Source organism: Gallinula chloropus (assembly GCF_964237585.1).
Source record: "Gallinula chloropus genome assembly, chromosome: 5".
Taxonomy (NCBI): Eukaryota; Metazoa; Chordata; class Aves; order Gruiformes; family Rallidae; genus Gallinula; species Gallinula chloropus.
Genome location: NC_140090.1, coordinates 19,683,469 through 19,702,345, shown reverse-complemented (window position 1 = coordinate 19,702,345; position 18,877 = coordinate 19,683,469). Strand labels below are relative to the sequence as shown.

The 18,877-nt window shown below is 38.0% G+C and overlaps 1 protein-coding gene across 1 annotated transcript in view; it reads left to right on the top strand.

Moving 5' to 3' along the window:
* COBLL1 (cordon-bleu WH2 repeat protein like 1) overlaps positions 1–14,105 on the top strand; it is a gene marked incomplete at its 5' end in the record, with an annotated part of 79,960 nt that extends 65,855 nt beyond the window's left edge. Inside the window, 5 exons of the mRNA XM_084265410.1 lie at positions 2,570–2,828; positions 5,333–5,418; positions 6,702–8,323; positions 9,555–9,737; positions 12,583–14,105. Of these exons, the coding sequence (XP_084121536.1) occupies positions 2,570–2,828; positions 5,333–5,418; positions 6,702–8,323; positions 9,555–9,737; positions 12,583–12,669 (2,237 nt within the window). The 3' untranslated portion in view covers positions 12,670–14,105. The remainder of the gene's footprint in view (positions 1–2,569; positions 2,829–5,332; positions 5,419–6,701; positions 8,324–9,554; positions 9,738–12,582) is intronic.
* Between the last annotated feature and the right edge of the window lie 4,772 nt (positions 14,106–18,877).

Sequence of the window (18,877 nt, the reverse complement as noted above, 5' to 3'; positions counted from 1 at the left end):
ACGCGAGAAGAGAACAGTATATAGTCAGTATTGCCATGAATACTTCCTAGCAGTATACTACATGCAAAAACTCTAAACTGAGGGTCTGGAAACAAGTCATAAAATCCAAACTGAGGAGTTAATTGTATGATATAAGTGAAGGATGGCTGGTAAATGTTGTTTATATATCAAATGCATTCAGACTATTCTGCTGTGGCAGTAGTCGCCCAGCTCTGGAACAAGATCCAGTAAGAGATGAAGAACAAGTTGAATTAACATAAGCAAGGCTGATGTGCTGACAAATTTAATACTCTGGAAGAAATGTGAGGGTTGAGTTTTGTTTGGAATCACACATTTGTAGGTCAGGTTAGTCCACTTCAAAGCTCAGAAGTCCTCCTAGCACAGGATAGGACAGACTTTCACATAGCAGGAATGTCAGCAGTGTCTCTTACCAATCCAAGCTAAGTTTCCATCCCATCAGTATAAATACAACTCATCCTTTGTTATACTCCTCTCCAGAGGAGAAGTGACAGAGATGACAGCAGTGCCTGGGCATAAAGCCATAGCAACTCCAGAATGCTTCCATTTGTCTTGTCAGAAGCCCTGGCTGTGCTTTGCTGTATAATTCAGGTTTCTATACAGTATTTAGATTGAAGGTCTTAGTCTTTGTTCCTGTGGCATAATAGTTCTCATCGGTGAAGGAGTCAGTGTTCTTGAGAGCAGGTTACAGGCTGTGAAGTAGTCTCAGCAGGTTTGATGTTTGCCTACATTCTGTTATGTTTTGTTTGGGCATTATGACATACATATTTTTCTTTGCACGCATACAACTATATTATCAATAAGATCACCTCAAAATATGAGGCTGCTGGCATGACTTTTCCCTAGATGAAGGTGAAAGGGTTTGGCAGGAGACAGAAAGGAAGACAAGGCCCTTACTAATAGTGAAGCCTTAAGGAGTCCCTTTAATACCAGTGTAGTATATTTGTATGTACCTGTGCTTAAATCACTTGGAAGGTGCTCACCCACCCCACTTTGCTGTCTTGCCCCTGTTTTCCTGGGGATCTAAATCACCTCTGCATTCAGTGCTATGTCATGCACCGATCACATTGCTTAATATGTAACTACAAAGCGTTATTACAAGAGTGCAATAAAAACCTCTAGAATTAAATAGTAAAATGTTTGGCTTTTGTAGTTGCTCTGTAACTATGAATGAGTAACTTGGCATCACTGAACTCTTAGCTAATGACTATTGGAGAAAACAGTTTCTCTACTGAGACTTCCTCAAATACCTAGTCCTCTATTATGTTCCTGTAACAGTGTACTTCTCTACAAATACTGGAAGTGGTGTAGGATACCACTCTACCAAAAAAAAAAAGTCAACCTAAAAAAGTCAATCTCTTTTTTTTTGTACTCTGGGATGTGCTACTTTCCAGTATTGCTTGCTTTAAGCCAATATTTTATTTTCATTGTCAGTCTTGGTTTACACTTGGAAATTTAGTGGCATAGCTTTGAAAAGTCTGTAACCAAAGAGCCCAAGGTGCTGGTGCATGTGAAGCTGACAGGTACACCCTGGTCAGGTCAGGCAGAGCGCACTGTTTGTACAAGTCAGTTGTTGCCAGTTGCCTTCCGTGGCAAGATATTGCAGTACATAGAGGGAATTACTATTTTATTTGTGTTATAGAATACAGGTTGCAAAGTCAAGAGGTTAATTATATGGTCTACTTATTAATATTTGAAAAATGTGAATCATCATCTTCTTGTAGGAAGATTCCTGGCAGAGAAGTGAAGCTAGAGATGATTAGTCCCTTTAGAAATCAATATAGGTGAATTTATTAGTTTAACCTAAGGCACACTGAATTACATGTCTCTCCTAATCCAGTAACTAAACCTTTTAGTTGAACTGTGCTCTGAAAACTTTACTCTATTTCTGGATTAACACTTTCCGATGGACTTTGCTTTTTTAGCACTCAGGATAATTAGAGGAAATTTTTGATAGTGGTGAGCAAACTTACTCAAACTATGGGCAAAACTGAGATTTGGTTTGCTCTTTAGTCCCCTTAACATCCCTACATGTGATAAAGATACAAGATATCTGATATGTTAGAGATACAAGATATCGGATATAAGAACCATGTATTTTAAAGCCCATTGGAGAGCTAATGAAACTATTAAGACATCTGGGTAGAATAAACTGTCTACCTCCATGGAATTTCAGATTATGATAGTGTTAAATATATTTTGATCTGTCCTAATCCAGTACTTTTGTTAAACAATGAAAATGTTACACAGTGGTTACATGCACGAAATTGGACAGTGGCATGGTGATGACTATTCCCACATGTAAAAAGAGACAAGTGCAAAGAACTAGAAAATACTGTGAAGTTAAAACTCTGAATGAGTCGGGGTTTGTTTTGTTTTCTTTTTTTCTCCTGAATAAGAAGAGAAGTTTCATCAGTTTTCCTTTTTCAAACTATTTAGGCTGAGTTCACAGTACCTTTGCATCTGCGCTCTGCATTGAAATACTGAGATTTGTTGTTTTGTTGTTTTCTTGTTTTCTTCTTTTTTCCCCTTCTCCTTTCTGTGAGTGTAGGTGTAAGGAGCACAGAACACAACCTGGAAGAAATTGATGAAAGGGAAGAGATGAGTGTGCAACAGAGAGGGGACAGTGAAAGTACAAATACCTCTCTCAGGACAGGAGAAGTTACTGCAGCCCTCAGCTCTGCTGAGGTACCACTGGAAACTGAAAAAAATGATCCTGCTTCATCAGTTCCAGTTCCTGGCAGTGTTTCTGTAGACAACTTGCAAAGCTCTGAGGAAGAAAAACAAGAAAATATGAGCACAGATGGCAAGTAAGTACGTTTTGTGACAAAGAAAGGAGGATTGGGAGGGAATGGGGGAGGCAAATAAAACGTAGAGTGCTGTTTCATTGTGGAGCATAGCATAGAGAATTGTGAGAAAGGAATGAGCTTAATATGCTTAGCTTTCATTGTAGCACTCTTCTGTGCACAGTAATTCATGAAGCTTTTCAACAAAAATGACAAAGAAGTGTGCTGCAGGCTATTTTGTTTAAGCCTCCCTTTCCTTACTACTCAAACAGCTGAACCCCAGAAAAGCTGAACCTTTCTCTAAAATACTCAGCATGTTTTCTAGAGCAGCGTGCTGGAAAAAAATTGGTTTGATTAGTTAAATGAGAATTTACAAATTCATTCTTACACTTGGGGAAAACAGGTAGCTGGGCCGTTTCTGTTCTGGCACAGTTACCTATAGCTTGGGTGTGTGTTTCTGTTTTAATTTTTCTTTTGTCTTTTCCTTGTATGTTAGCCCATTGTCTTGACCTGTCTTGATCCCTCTGCTCTCAGGAAAACAAGTTAATTCTTCCTTTTTTTTTTTTTTTAAGAATAAACACATTAGTTTTCTTAACTGCTCTTTTCCCCTTCTGGTGATGATGTACCTTTGCCCTTCAGCATGTTTGTTAAACTACCTGACTCAGCAGGTTTCCAGCATGAGTTAGTGCCTGCTTGAAATAAACGTTGATTGTCCAGAGAAGTCCCATTGTGTTAATGTAACTCACTATTTCGCTGTTCCCTGGGGCAACTAAACTGGATACTGTTCCCAATTTAAATTGAAAGAACTATTTCAATTATTGTACTGAAGCCAAAATGTGTGAATGCTCTAGTAGCTGAGAACTTTCAAGGTGGTATGGAGAGCTCTGACTTGTATTTCAAGGGATTTTTGTCAGGGCAAGGCTAAATGGGGTTTCACAAAAAATCTTTAGTGTTCTGTCCTGACCCACTTGCTTGGGTGTGTCTGCTTTATGGTAATCTACAAGGAGGAGGATCAGCCAAATGTTACTTTTCAGTTGTCTGGAACTTGGAAATTATTGGAGCTGTGTTATTGGGACAGTTGTCCTGGGGGTTTCTTCCCCCCACCCCCACTAACTTGTAATAGCCTTTCATGGCCTATAATCCTGGTGAGTATCATCCAGTAAGCAGTGCACTCTATTGTTTGGCAATCCTTCTTTTACTGAAGTGTCACAGGGATTCGAGAATAATGTCAGAGAAACCCTAGTCCTCTTATTTCTGGAAACCTTTTGATAATTCAGATCTTATATAAAAGATCTAGTTACTTTGAAGAAGGGCTTTTCAAATAAACCCGGGATATGTGTAATACTGCAGTCAAAGCCACTGATTTCCACAATATTCTGTGGTGTGCTGTGGCTCTTAAGTTTTGTTGTTTTAAAACAGTTCAGCCTGTTATGAGTATCTGTAGTTCCTTCCCTGAGCTGTGTTCAAGGGACTGGAGATAAGCAAGAGTCCAGAGTGCAGCACTCAGCTTTAACTTTCTTCCAGCTATAATTTGGAGAGCATATGCTTCTGTTTAGTGGTTTATTGGATGCTTACAATATATTTTGGACTATACAAGCAACATGATGATGGATGGTCATTGAGGAATTTATAATCTTAAATGATTCGAAGCAGAAGTCTCCACTCCGGCACCGATTCCTGACAACCAATACATTTGATGTGGCAGATGAATTGGAGTCTTCATAATGTCAGTATTTGCAACAAAAGCATCTTAAATAGAAACATAAGTTTAAAGTTCTGATATTTTTTTTTAGGAGAAATTTTAACTATCTTGACCTTTTTAATTTACCTGTTTAAGTCAAGTACTTAGTGTTTCCTCCCCCCCCCCCCCCCCCCCCCCCCAAGAAGAGGGTTGTTTTTTCAGCGTTTGTTCTGTTGTTCAGCATGGATCTGAGCGCAGAAATTGGATACATTTATAGTGTTTGGTATGCAAGTACGATGTTTGATGCCTATTTCTTTGTTCTCAAGATATTTCTTGAAAGGGACAGAAAAATTTTCCATCCCATTTTGAAAAGTCTGTACTACACAGTTCATATGCAGTCAGCATCTTGTGCAGCTCCCTGCATATCACGTCGGGGACAAAATCAAGGACATGTTTTAAATGTTGGGGGTGTCAGAACACTTCACACCAAGAACACTGTTATACGAATGATAAACCATCACCTTTGTGGCCTCTCTGGAGCTGAGTTGTTACTGGAAAGGGGCTTGTTGAAACTGCACAAGTAAACAAAAGGAGGGGAAGAAGGGAAAGGAAAACCAATCATCTGCTTACACAGAAGAGAATGAAGCTGCATGTCATTTTAGTTAAATATCATAGCAGCATTTCCTCTTGTTTAAAAAAATATTCTGTTGAGTACTCCAATGTTTGGCAGAGTGATTCTATTTTGTCCATCTGTGTTTGGAGAATATTGCCAGTTCTCTTGCATTGTTTTTTGTGTTTACTGAAATGAATGATACCAGCATATTTAATGTACTGTTGTGCCTTGCAGAGGACTACAGACTAAGATAAGCAGTGAGCAAGCTGCTTTTGAAAAAGACAGGAAGCTTAGAATTTTGCATCAAAATAAAGCCGATGGTGAGTAGTACCCACTCATTTTTAATACTTCAAAACAAGGTTGAAGAGAACTTCTCTTTCTTTGGAAAAAAATACAATACAGTCAACTCTTGAATTGCTATCATCAGATTATTTTTTTATGCTTTCTCTGGCTCTGGTGTATCCTCTTTGAGATGAGGTGACAAGAATTGACTATGGCTTTGGGGTTTTGTGGTTTATTTTTAATACTTTTACTATTTGTGTGGCATTAGTAAAAGATGTATTGCACTGCTGTAGGATGGTATGGCTGGAGCAGTGCTGAGGAGGGAGAAGGCTGGACATGGGCGCTACACCGCAGCAGGGAAGGAGAGGCCATCAGTTGCTCTTTGCTGATGAAATTAGCATGAGTTTTCTGCATGAAAATGCAAATATTTTTAAACACACATGGAAGAAAGTGACATGCTGATTTGAAAAGAAATGACGACATCCTGTGCATCTAATGGATCATAAATTTTTTCCAGGGATTTAATGACCTGACTGATTTATTTTACCCTTTCGCAACACAGATTTTCAGATTTATAAATTAGGCTTTCTATAGTCTTCTGTATTCAGTACACCTCTCCTTATAAATCATAACCACATATTGTATGAGTCCTATTTGTATGTGACGTAAGTTTTAACTCCCATTTGGTAACATACTTGAAATAGGGACTTTTTTCTTTCAAAATATCACCCCAAATGATTATTTGTAAAAAACCAAAAAAAGTCAAGTTTTCCCAATATTGTATTTAAAACCATTTGACCTAAATAGTCCTGTGTTTTGGAGAGGACTATAGGTGTAGAAACTCAAATTATCAGAACTGCTAAACAGTTGAAAAATTGCTTTTGTCCATATGTTTTCCAATTGTTCCCTTGTACAAATACATAAGTTATAGTTGACAAAATCTGTAATGTTAAAACCAAAGAACAGAAACCACAACAGTGTGGAACTAAATAAAAATTGTATCTAACTTAATATTGAATAGTCCTTGAGCTCTTGAGTCACTGATGCCTATATAATCAACTGAAATTCATTAGCACTTTTTAAACCAATCTAGAATAGATTTTTCTATTAAGTTAATTCATGGCACCAGTAGCTGTTTAATTAAGGAAGAATACCTGAGTTTGAATACTGTTATTTGGCAATATTAGTCAAAGATAAATATATCTTTAAAGTAGCCAGTCCTTGCAGTTAAATACATTGGATGCGGGGCTTTGTGATGTGAGGGGGAAGGCAAACCACTTTGGCATGTGTAATAATTTTGGAATCTCTTTTTAACTTAAAGATCACAGTGATACAAAGCTCCTTTCAACAACAGAGGAAGGGGAAGAACTTCAGACAGCTGAAATTAAAACAGTAGATTTTAGAGAAAATAACAAGCTTGAAGTTGACAGACTATCAAATTGCCAAGCATGTAAAAACGACATCTCTGTAAGTCATAGGAATTACCCTCAACTGATTCCAGAAAAGCAAGTTCAGAAATCAAATCAAACCAGTTTGGACACAGTAAAAACTCAGGACGTTGCAATCCAGGCAGGTCCATCCGACAGTGATCTTGGAAGGACTACACAGAAAGAAATTATTGTTCCTCAAGCTTGTGACTCATCCATGTTCCAAGGACTAGTCCCTCAACACAATACGGATACAAATAACCCCCTTCTTCAAGTGATGCATAGAATACAAAAGGATGAAGACACTCCAACAGAACAAAACCTTGAGAGGCGAGAAGTCACCTATGACAAAGTAATTTCGTTAAAAGATCAGAGTCACGTTTCTATAAATGGCAGTAATTTTGCTTCAGCAGAAACTACTGTGAAAACTCCAGATGGCTCTCCTGTAAAAGGTTACCCTGTTTATAGGCAGGACACCAAACCTAAACCTAAGCCCTCTAATGAAATTACAAGAGATTATATACCCAAAATTGGGATGACTACTTATAAAATAGTGCCTCCAAAATCATTAGAAATAATGAAAAGCTGGGAATCAGAAATTCCATCAGATCACAAGGAGCAAGAGCTATCTACTTCAGAAAGCTCTGGGAAGCAGGAAGACCTCAAAGAATTCACAGTGCAAGCTGACATTCCTCATCTTCCAAAAAGTGTGGGTCACTTAAGGATTGGTTCACAAAATGAACCTCTAGTAACAAACGATCTGCTGCACAGAGTGAACAGCTTTTCTCAACACGTGACATCTGGAGCTGAGGTAACTTCTGAGACCAATCGCACAGAAACAGAGTCTCTCAGACAGCGTGTCCCACTGACACTAAGCTTGGACAATGATAATGCTGCTTCTCAGACTCAAGACAAGTCAAATGCATTAAGTCCTACAACGAAGCCTAGTTCTTTTTATCTGCAGATGCAACGAAGAGCTTCAGGTCATTACGTGACATCTGCAATTGCCAGAAGCAGCACTTGTACTCCTAATTCCATTCAAAATGAAGCTAAAAATGCAGATGTGGAGAAACAAATCTCATCACATGATCCAACTTCTTTGTCTTTACATGAAACAAGTACTACTCCTTCACCAGATGAAAAAAAAGTTGATGATGGAAAAAAATTTGAATCTTCCACTTCTCCCATTAAAAGTAATAACACTTCAAGTTTTCCCTCCTGTCCGCCAGCACCACTGAACCTAAGAACCCTAAGAACTTTTGCAGTTCCAAAGCCATACTCCAGTTCAAGACCATCCCCATTTGCTCTTGCTGTTTCATCTGCAGTCAAAAGGTCACAATCATTCAATAAGACACGTACAATCGCTACTAGTCAGGCACCAAGAGAAGACTTTCCTGTTGAACTCTCCTCTGCTGCTTCAGCAACTGAATTCTCTTCTGCTACCTCTCAGCCTGAAGTGAAAACACCTTTGTCACAGAGCATAGCAGAGGGATCACAAAATAGTCTAATGGATAAGGTAAGCTTTATGTCTAATACTGGATGACCGTTGATCCACTGTCTTCCAGTGTGACTGGGTTAGAGGCCAGTCTTTACTGGTGCCTGATCAGAAAGTGCTGTATTCATGCAGTGTTAACACCTTGTGGTGTCTAGCAGTAGCACAGCATCATATTGCAATTGAGGAATACAGGGAATGTGAAAATGAGAACAACCTTATGTGTATTATTGGAAATAATTATTTCTTGCCATGACTAGCATTTGAAGAACAGTAAATGAAATAGAACCATTTATACTGTGTAGGCCTGTTTTTATGTTTGGAACACTTATGGATTTGTTCTTTATGGTTGTATGTGTTGATATCTGTTGTGGTTTCACCCGGCTGAGGGCCAAGATCCACGCAGCTGCCTGCTCCTTAAAGGAAAAGAGCAGGTTAAAGGGAAGGAGAGATGGGGTTGAGAAGTAAGGGAAGGGAAAAGGAAGAGAAAGGGGCAAATAACCCCAAGATCAAGAAATTAAGAGGCCCGTGGGTTGGGATAAGGATAGTTTACTAAGATAACAGAAAGATACAATGTAACAATACTAACAGGACTTCAAAGCAGAATATACGAAGCTGTTGATACACAATGCAGTTTCTCACCGAACCCACAACTCAGGCAGTGCCACCCAGAGCTGTCCCAGAACCCGACCATCCCCCAAGAACCGCGCGTCCCGGAGCCGCCCCAGGCCTTCCTCCCAACAGCCCCCAATATCCTGGGCAGGACGTAACTGGTGTGGAATACTCTCTTTGGTCAGCTCGGTCACCTGTCCTGGCTTCGCCCCTCCTTTCTCATGAAGAGCTGAGAAAGTCCTTGACTGTCTGACAGCAACTAGAAACATCAGGGTGTTATCAGCAGTACTCCCATTTTACTCTCAAACACAGCATTCATCTGCTGTTACAAATGAAATTAACTCCATCCTGACCAAACCAGGACAATATCTCAAATTTAATTCCAAGTAGAGCAACCAGTTTGACTTCAAGTGATCATGCCACAAACATACTTGAATGGGGGTATAAATTTTTTTGCTGGCATGATTACCAGAGGGAGAAACTGTGCTTTAGTGGAAATGTGGCTGATCTCTGAAATCTTGAATGAAGCAAACACTGGAACAGTGGCAGTTTGATATGCAGCCTTGTGCCAGGTCGACTGTTTATGACTAATTCCTATTAAAGGTTTTTGTTTTGTTTTTCCTTCCATTTCCTCCCTTTATAGAAAGGCAGCAATGTGAATAGTGAGCAGAAGAGTCAGGCGCAGTCAGGTGCTTCCACTGACCACCCAGCCCCTGTCACGAAGAGACAAACCGCGATGTCGTTCCAGCGCTCTGACCCAGAACAGATCCACCAGAGCTTGCTGGCTGCAATCCGCTCTGGAGAAGCTGCTGCCAAATTGAAAAGGGTGAGTTTTCATCACTGTGTTGGTAACAATGAACTCATGGTACTTCCTTCAAAATTACCATATTAATGCCTGACACTAAAGGCAGTTAGCTTTGGCAGCAGTGCTGCCAGGAGGTCTCTTAACAATGGAAAGGGAGTTCAGTTTTGCAGAATAAACTGGTGAATGCACATGCAAAGCTGCATATTGTCTGTATTTTCAAACAGTACAATCAGAAATCTTCCTGAAATGAAATCTTTGTTATCAATTACATATCTGTTTAATAAAATCAGGAGCCTATTCAATTATTTGTGCTTATATGGTTTGAAGTTGTTTTAGGCACAAGCGAAGCAGCTTCACCCTCGATCTGCAGTAGCTTGCAGGCAGATAACACAACTACTGAGGGTTATGTTTGTTGGGTCCTTAATTATCCTTAAATGTACTACAAGCCTCCTGATACTGCTTGGTATCATCAGACAGGTATTTCTCAGTGTTTTGCCAACAGTTCTGGTAAGACCATCTTCTCCCACCCCTCAAGTGTAGCTTAATTTTTCTTTTCTCTCTCTCATAAAATTCATGTATGCTTCTCTCATTGGGTAAAACGCTGCACACTTTAAAATCTGCATTGTTTTGAATTTGTAACCAGACAATTTGATGATAGTCTCACAGAAAACTTTCTTGACCCAGTATTAGTATTTTGTGTTCTATATTGAGGAATGTTTTCCCTTCCAGAAGGTGAAAGAGATTCAGTAGTTTTTGTTTCTCTTCCCTTTTCCACTTGAAAGAAACAAAGGATGTGTGATGGGTGGATGTGAGGATGGTTTTGGTTTTATGGAAGTACTTGATTCCCTAAGGTCAAAATCTCTCAGTGGACGGTCAGGTATTAGAACAATCCTTTTCATGTGTAAGGTTTTGTTTCAGTGTAGTACTGCAGCAATCTCCCTGAGACTTGTGGACCTTCCATCACTTGGCTGCTGAATAGGAAGAGTCAGTTTCCCAGAAAGGCTACAAGCATGCTCAAGTTTTTGACCTCTAGTCAGTAAAAGTGGCACATAAGACACCACAGTATTACTTCTAATTACATGTCACTAACCACAGCAGCTTTAAAAACAGTAAGATTAAGCAAGTGCTGTATTCTTTAGAGTCACTTATAGGTCAGATCTATCTTTCTAACAGAAATACTATTTGGGTTTTGTTTACATATATTTTTATTAAGTTTTCCCCCCCTCAAATGCATAATTAAATTCTGAATAATGATGAATTTTTTTGCGGTGTGTGAACTTTATTTTATGATTCTGTGGGGAATATACATAGGCATGGCTGTTGGCACAGCAGCTTAGAAGTTTTAAAAAAAGTTCATAATGTAATTTTCACAATTCAAAAAGTCTATTTCTACTAGAAGGGCAACAAAATTGTAACTGCATTATGTTGTTATTCATACTTTTCTAATAGAAATTTTTTTAGATTAGATTTGACCCATATAGACTTTATCAGTCTGGGTACAAGAATGGCATGGGGAAGAAGATGATGACCAAGTACTTTTTGCCTTTCCTTTCACTTCTGTGGGTGGGAAATACTCTTTCTCAGTATAGTATCTGTTGAGGCTGGGAGTGAGGAGAGGGCTATACTTTTAAGGAGAAATTATAACCCTGAAAATGCTGTAACTGTGAAGAAAAGTATTCTGCAACACAAACCTGAAACAGGCTTCAAAAAATCCCTGAAACTCACATGCAGAATGCAGTGAAGAACTCACTGTTACACTGCCAAACATTAAGATTATACACACTATTCTTTTCACTCTTACCCAGAGCACATATGCTGTAGTCCAGGTATGTCTAACAGCAGGGAGATATTTCTTTGTCCTCTGGCAAATTTAATAAAAGCATAGTCTCATTCTACGTTTAATTTGTAGAACTGGCAGTAGTCGGAAAAACAGACATTTTGTATCAGTAACTTAGTAGCACCTAAAAGTGGTTTCCAGTATGGAAAGGACTTTTTAAGTGCATTCATCTCAGCTTCTGCTATTGTGCGGCGCTCGGGAGGAGTAATAACCTGATCCATTAGAATTTTGCAAAAGGTCTGTCCAGTGCTTGCTTCTCTTTTTACCTCTTGCCATCTCTACCAGAGCTGAAAGAAGAGGGAGTCAATCATTTAAATACTGGCACCACTAGCCAAATTCTTTATTTTTTCCCATTTTACTTAATACACTGTGAGTATCCAATGCCAAAATCTGCAACATTTTTTGTTGCCGGCTTTTTCAGTTCAATAAGGTGATTACTAACCTAACATGGGTTGTCAGCTTTCTTTTTAGTTTTAAAAATGTTCTCTTCAGGAAGTTTTCATGGTGTTTGGCAAAATGCGTGCTGTGGTATGTGGAACATCCACAGCTCTGAATAACTCCAATTGGAGTTCTTGGTTCATGCAGTTCCCCTGAAAATCAGGTCTTGCCATCTATCCTAGGAGTTAGAGTTTGCTCCTGCTCGGAGAAACATTACTGCGGTATAAAGGAGTGTCACAAGATTCAGTTAGAAATGACCTCTATTGAATATTTAATATCAAGTGTTTGGTTTAGAGACATTTTTTTCAAGTATTTCTTTAAAGTGTGGAGAAGGACTAAAATTGTGTTTTGAATAGGTATGGAATTTTTTGACAGGATACAATATTTTAAAGTAATTTTTTATTTATCTACTTTAGCATACGGGTTTTGTTCAGAAATCTATCAGAGGTCTTTCATTGTGATGAGAAAAATGCCAACTGAGCAACAGTCTTGTATTTCTGTTTCCTTAAGTACTGAAGTGTAACATATTACAGGGAGAGGAATGTAAAAACTTAGGTTAATATTTCTTTTTTTTCTTTCCTCTGCCTCCAGGTTGGTCCCCCATCACACACCATATCTGTCAATGGAAGAGCCAGACTTACTCCTTTGTATTCCACAGAAGCAAAAGCTAATCACTAGATATTATACCAAATATTTTGCACTTTACTACTGCTTTATAGGCCAACTTAATACTAACTACAAATTTTTGAAAGTGTAAATGCAAGTATATGTTAATATATTTTTGTCAGTTGTTATAGGAATTTCAAGCTGGGTCCCTTGATGCCTTGGGCAGATTATTAGCATATGTAAATTATGGTAATACTTTGCCTCTTCCTCTTTATAAAGCTGACTATGCTGCTAAAAAGATTTAAGAGAAGGTGCAGATGAGCTTTGCTTATGTTAGAATGAGATTCAAAAATTCTTGATTTTAGCCTTCAAGACTGAACAATATGTAGCACTATGCTGAAACTGCAGGTTTAAAGCAAACTAAGAATTTTCGATCAATAATTTTCAATTGTGTATTCCTTTAACAGACTGTATGAATTTAAATCTACCACATGCTGCCTCCGTGTTACTTTGATAAATTAAATTTGTAATTAGTAGAAAATCTTAATTATATGCAATATTTTGTGTCTCTAAAAAATGGATGGTTTTGTTCCTGCAGCTGAGAGTTGCTGGACAAGTATTTTGATTGTTTTTAATCTCCTTTAATTTTTTCCTGGTAGCACACAAAAAAATCAGGACATAAATTATTGGAAACTTTTGTACTGCTTAAAAACTTTTCTTAACAGTAGCACAATGTGATGTTTCTCATCTGTTCTTTCACTACCTGTATATAGTATTTACCTAGCGCTCAGATAAGCAATACTTTTTGTGAACTAGATATATTTTAAAGTAGCCATCAGCATAGAGTCATTTACTGATAAAATACAAATTCCAGTTTTGATACTTAATGTAATAGAAGAATTTTTTCACTGGAAGCATGACTGAAGAATGAACTGCTTTGGACTTATTAATGTAAAATATTTTAACCTTAAAGCAGCACAATAACACATTTACAAAGCATTCTTGTGTCTGAGAGCATCTATTTATAGATTAACCATTAAATACCAAAATGGGAATATATATTAAAAAAAAAGGCTTCATGCTTTATGTTATCTATTCTTCATTTTTTGTCGAACTTACACATTTTGGGGAGAGGGGTGGAAATATGATCACAGTCATGATGAAACAGCTAGATCATGGATGCATGCAGCAAGTGCTGGGGTATTTGCCATATTAAAATATTTTCTTGCTGGACTTGATTTAAATAAAAGTAATTGTATTTAGTTTCTGTTCTTTAAGAATATATTTATTTTGTACTTCAGAAACATTCTGTAACTCAGTTTCAGAAACTGATCTATATGTGCATTTCAAAGGATTATTAATTGTTTGCTGCCAGGTTTTTGTGCAATAATCTCAAAGAGGTCTCATTACTTTTCTAGTACAGAGTCAATTATTGATTACAAATAACAGTGTTAATGCTGAAACCCTTCTAGGAGTGTTTTAGTAAATAAAAATTCATAGAGAGCTGATGAACATTTGTTCACTGCTGTTCTCTTATGTTTTCATTTGTACGTCTTAGTTCCCTGTCAGTGTGTATTACCACTTCCTTCCCCACCTTGTTTTTGCCTCCAATCAAGGGCAGGGGGAACCCACATGGTAGTTCAAAAGATCTGTTTCAGGGTCTGATTGTAAAAGAACACTTCATCCATCACTTCAAAGCAGTGAGATAGAAGAGGTAGGGTTTTCTTCTAGCTTCTGACTGGGGTTTACATTCGATTTCACTGTCTTGAGGCACAGATTTGAAAATTATAACTCTCCCAGGATTATAGTGTCTGTGTTCATTGTGATATTTGAAGTCCTGTACAACATGCTGATCTGTAACTGCCATGAAGAGGTTGCACTGCAAAAGTGGTCTCCTTGTTTGTACTTTGGGTTGGAGTCACATGTTTTTCTCAAACCTTTGTATTCTCCATCAAGATGGCTAAAATTATTTCATTGGACTAATTTAATTGCCAACTATAGTAATATAAGTTTGCATGACATTTCCCTATTTTAAACAAATTGTTAGAGGCCAATTATTCTGGTTTGGGTCAAAAGATCAAATCACCTTTCTTTATTGTTGTTCTCTTTGGGTTTGACTACCGAACTGTGCTGCTTGTATGTTCCTCAGTTTCGTGTGTTAAAAGTATGTTGCCCTTTATTGTGCACTCCTGAAGGCAAACAACATCTTTATGTAACAGATTAAAACTAAAACCACCTTGCTTGAATTTTAGGGTTTCTTATCTTTGTAACTGAACTTGCTTGATAATTAACTGACATGTCTACATTTAATAGCACAGTGAAACTCTCGAATGACATTTTCTGTTGCTAGCTGGCAAAACTTTCTCTCTCCCCTTCCTCCAACACACAAGGAATTTGTAAGTCTTGCTATTGTGTATCTAAAGACATCTTTCTTTTTCCTTATACCCTTATATTAAATTCTACCAGAAAAAAACCCCTCTTGCTGATGAATTAGACATCTTTATTCATTGTTCAAACAAGACAACTTCGCTAGCAACTACAAGCTGAAGGTAGCAGTAAATTTTTATTGTGGATGCCTTACATGAAGGAAAGCAGATGACTTTTTGATATAAGAATACTTAGTCTGATCAACCTGTACTACAGATGTCTTCCAACAGAAGGCAGCTAGTTATGCCCTACCACTTACAATCCTCTTGCTGCTTTTGAATGGCAGTCAAAATGCTTAGGAAAGGAAATGAATATGAGTCGAGTGTGCAGACAAAATAGCAGACCCCCATAAAGGTGCACTGTGACTTACTGTCATGAGTGTTTTAAAGAAGCAGCAGATATCCAGGTAACACAGTGGGATCTTGCCCTACCCCAGACTCCAGGATTTTATAAGTAAAGGAGACCTAGAATAAAGAAGATACTTACTATATCTCATTAGTTATTACAGATTATATTTTTATTTATTATATGGAAGAATAGAATTAAGGCTACAGATATACGTGGGGAAGGGAGCAATTTTGCTAGGAATGCACCACCCAGTAGTAGCTGGAGATCATATTGTGACTAGAGCTTTTAAGGTAAGAGCTTTCACGATTGCAGGTGAGAGATGTTAAACCACTGGATTGTCTCCATTTTTGTGAAGTATATTTAGTAATCACTGCCCTAGTATTTCCCAACTACTTGTGATTTGTGCTGTAGCATATTGTAGCATACAACACGAAGATGTCTTTGAGCAAGGAAAACATTGAAATGACATGGATGTGGACCAGGAGGCATTGGATCACACATAAAAGGTAAACATGAGAATGTAACATGTGAGGAGCTAATGTTTTTAAGTTTGTACAGGCAGCTGTTACCAGCCAAAACAAACAGTTTCAGTTGGAGTTGCTTAGAATCCTATTTTATACACAGTTGTGGAGGTGGTTGAAAGAATTCTATGAAATAGACAGAAGAGATGCTGTTGAGCAGTAGAGTGCGCATCCTTTAATGTAATGCTTGGCCAGAATGTTACCTATCAGATGTTGGACAACTGCAACTAGATTGAAGGGTAACTGGAAATGTCTAAATTGATGGATTGATAGCCAATCAAACAGAACTCTTTGTGCCTGTGTCAACAGAAAGCAAGGCCGAATTTGAAATGGTGGTTGCAGTCCAGGCATACTTGTTTCTGGGTGCTGTGGATGGGCTGAGGTTCTGAAGCTGCAATGTTCTGTTCAGGCTGACTCCTGACTGGATAGCTGAATCTGAAACACTACATGTTTCAGACTAATTTCTTACAAAGTCTATTTTGATGATTAGCAAAGCTGTAGCAACATCAATGGAAATGCTTCACAGCTTTTAATTGAAAAGGATGCTATGTGGATTATTTTATATAATGTAATTGAAAATCACAGGGTGGATTCTTTTTTTATCTTTACAATTTCTGAGTAGCTTTGTTAGAGGAAGGGTGTCCTTGTTAGAAATTTACAAGTAATGGGATACTACACTTGCAAAAAATGCTTAATTTTGTTGTGTTTTCCTTCCAAGAACTGTGTGACATGGCAACTAACACAGGAAATGTGTGTCAAGAAGCTATCACAATGTATTGTACATAAAGTTGCATTATTTTTTGTTAGCTTGTGTTCCTTAATGTAGACTTTAAGGAGCGGATTTAGAAGATGTGGTTTCCTCCATATTAAATGTCACATTTACCTAACAGTGAAAGAGAAGATGAACACTTCCTTCCCGCTTCCCTCCATCACCCTGGAAAAACCACTAAAACTGTTAATGGACTTAGTTATTCCTAAATTATTCAAGACTTTTAAGAGAGAATAAAATTAATGGCTGGGCGTAGAAGAGGAGATGAGGTTGAGGAAAAGAAGTTCTGCTTCTCTTGATCTGGCGAATCACTGCTACTGCGGTGACAGGCAGAAGGCTATTTCTGACCCTCCCCTGCTTAATGCACAAAGGAATAATCTACAGGCAAATTATCATTTGATGAATTACTTCACTTGCTTTCCAGGGGAAGATGTTGAATGAATTTGGTATTTTTCATCAATGACTTACAAGAAGTGGTGCTGCTTCCCCCCCACCCCGGCTTTCATATTTTGTTTTCTGGTTTGGTTTCAGGGCTCTATAAATATTGTACCATTTTGGAACGTGTGGGTACAAGCCAGGAACTAAAAGCTTAACTCTCAAAGCCTTGTGATCCCCACTCATGTGATGACTAGTGATCCCCATTCATGTAATCAGTACAATGACGAAAATGCAGTCCTACGCAGAACAGGCATTGTTCCACATTTGCCAATATAGCAATAAAAGCAAATCTCTTCTCATTGGGAAAGGGAGAAACAACTGTATCTGAAAAGGACACTAGAACTATTAGGAAAATTTAATACATCTATTGGTAATCTGTGACTGTGCATGTGTAACTTAAGGGCTGTGTCATCTCAAACAGAAATAAGTGCAACTCCAGTGCCAGAAAGAATCCAAAAGAGTTGGTTTTGGATACAAGTTGTTAATTCCTCTGGGAACTTCCCAAACTTAGAGAATGCTCTTGTGCCAATAACTTACTGCAGCAAATGTGATTATACGTAAGTGCCAGTTTGTGATTGTATGATGAGTGTATTTTTAGTAGCTGTTTGTTGGTATCAGCTGCTGCATGTGAAGAACAACTGCCTTTGTTTCAACAAATGATCTGCTTGGCGATTTCAATGAGCGCATGGGCATTCCCAAACAATGCTTAACACAGGAGTTCAGGGGTAGGATGGGAAGCTAATTCCTAGGTTCCTTCTTAGTCATTTGAATGTTCCTCAGAGCAACTGGTAAAATCCATGAGGGGGCTGAAGAATACACAATCAGACTGGAAGACTAGGCATTTCTGAAGAATACACTCTAATCTTGTCTTACATGAAATGTAAAGCATCATTGTTTTGTTATTCATGTTAATAGTGACCCTGCTGATGGACCATTCCTGTGTTCCTTCTATTGGACAGAATACACTGAAATACCTAAAATTGAAAGCATTAATCTTTGATTTCATAGGATTGGCAAGATCCTTCACAGTACACCTAATTATGTGCTGGGTATGAAATCATTATCGTATTCCTTTATTTAGTGGCAAAACCTGAAGACAGACCACCATGTGGAATATTCAAAAGTATTTACATCTATCAAGCATTCACAGATTTAATATCATTATTTTTCCACGTTTTTATGCTGCTATGGTATCTAGTTGCATCAGATTATGTGAACTGTAAATCCATAGGCGTTTCCTGTATCTCAGTTTACTGCAAAGATAAGAATGAGCAGTGAGCTCATTAAACATTCTCAGTCTTCAGAGTTTCAAGTTAAACTTTAAAACAGAGCAATTTGGGGGTTCTGCCTCTGCTGTTGCCATGCTCAGAGCATGTCAAAGCAATGGGGCATCACCTTTTCATAGTTTTAAGTCTCTTGGATTTTTTCATCTGAGTTTGATACTGAACTTAAATGTTGAACAAATGTGCAATTGTTAAAATGTTTTAACACCTTTAAGCATGAAGGGATCACCAGATGTTTAACAGTATATAATTAGGTGGACTAATCACTTTAATCAATGAAATACTGGCACTTAGGGTATACGGTGACTTTGATTGGAGGCGTTGCCTCAGTAAATGGACTAGAACAGCACCTGAGGATGTGAATACTGTGTCAGTGTTTCTCAAAATATTAAGATGTTCCTGTTTTTGTCATCATGGCTCCTTTGCAACTGTCTTTGGTAATTTTTGAGATGTAAATCCATGCCTGCTCTGATTTATGAATGAGAACATTGTGT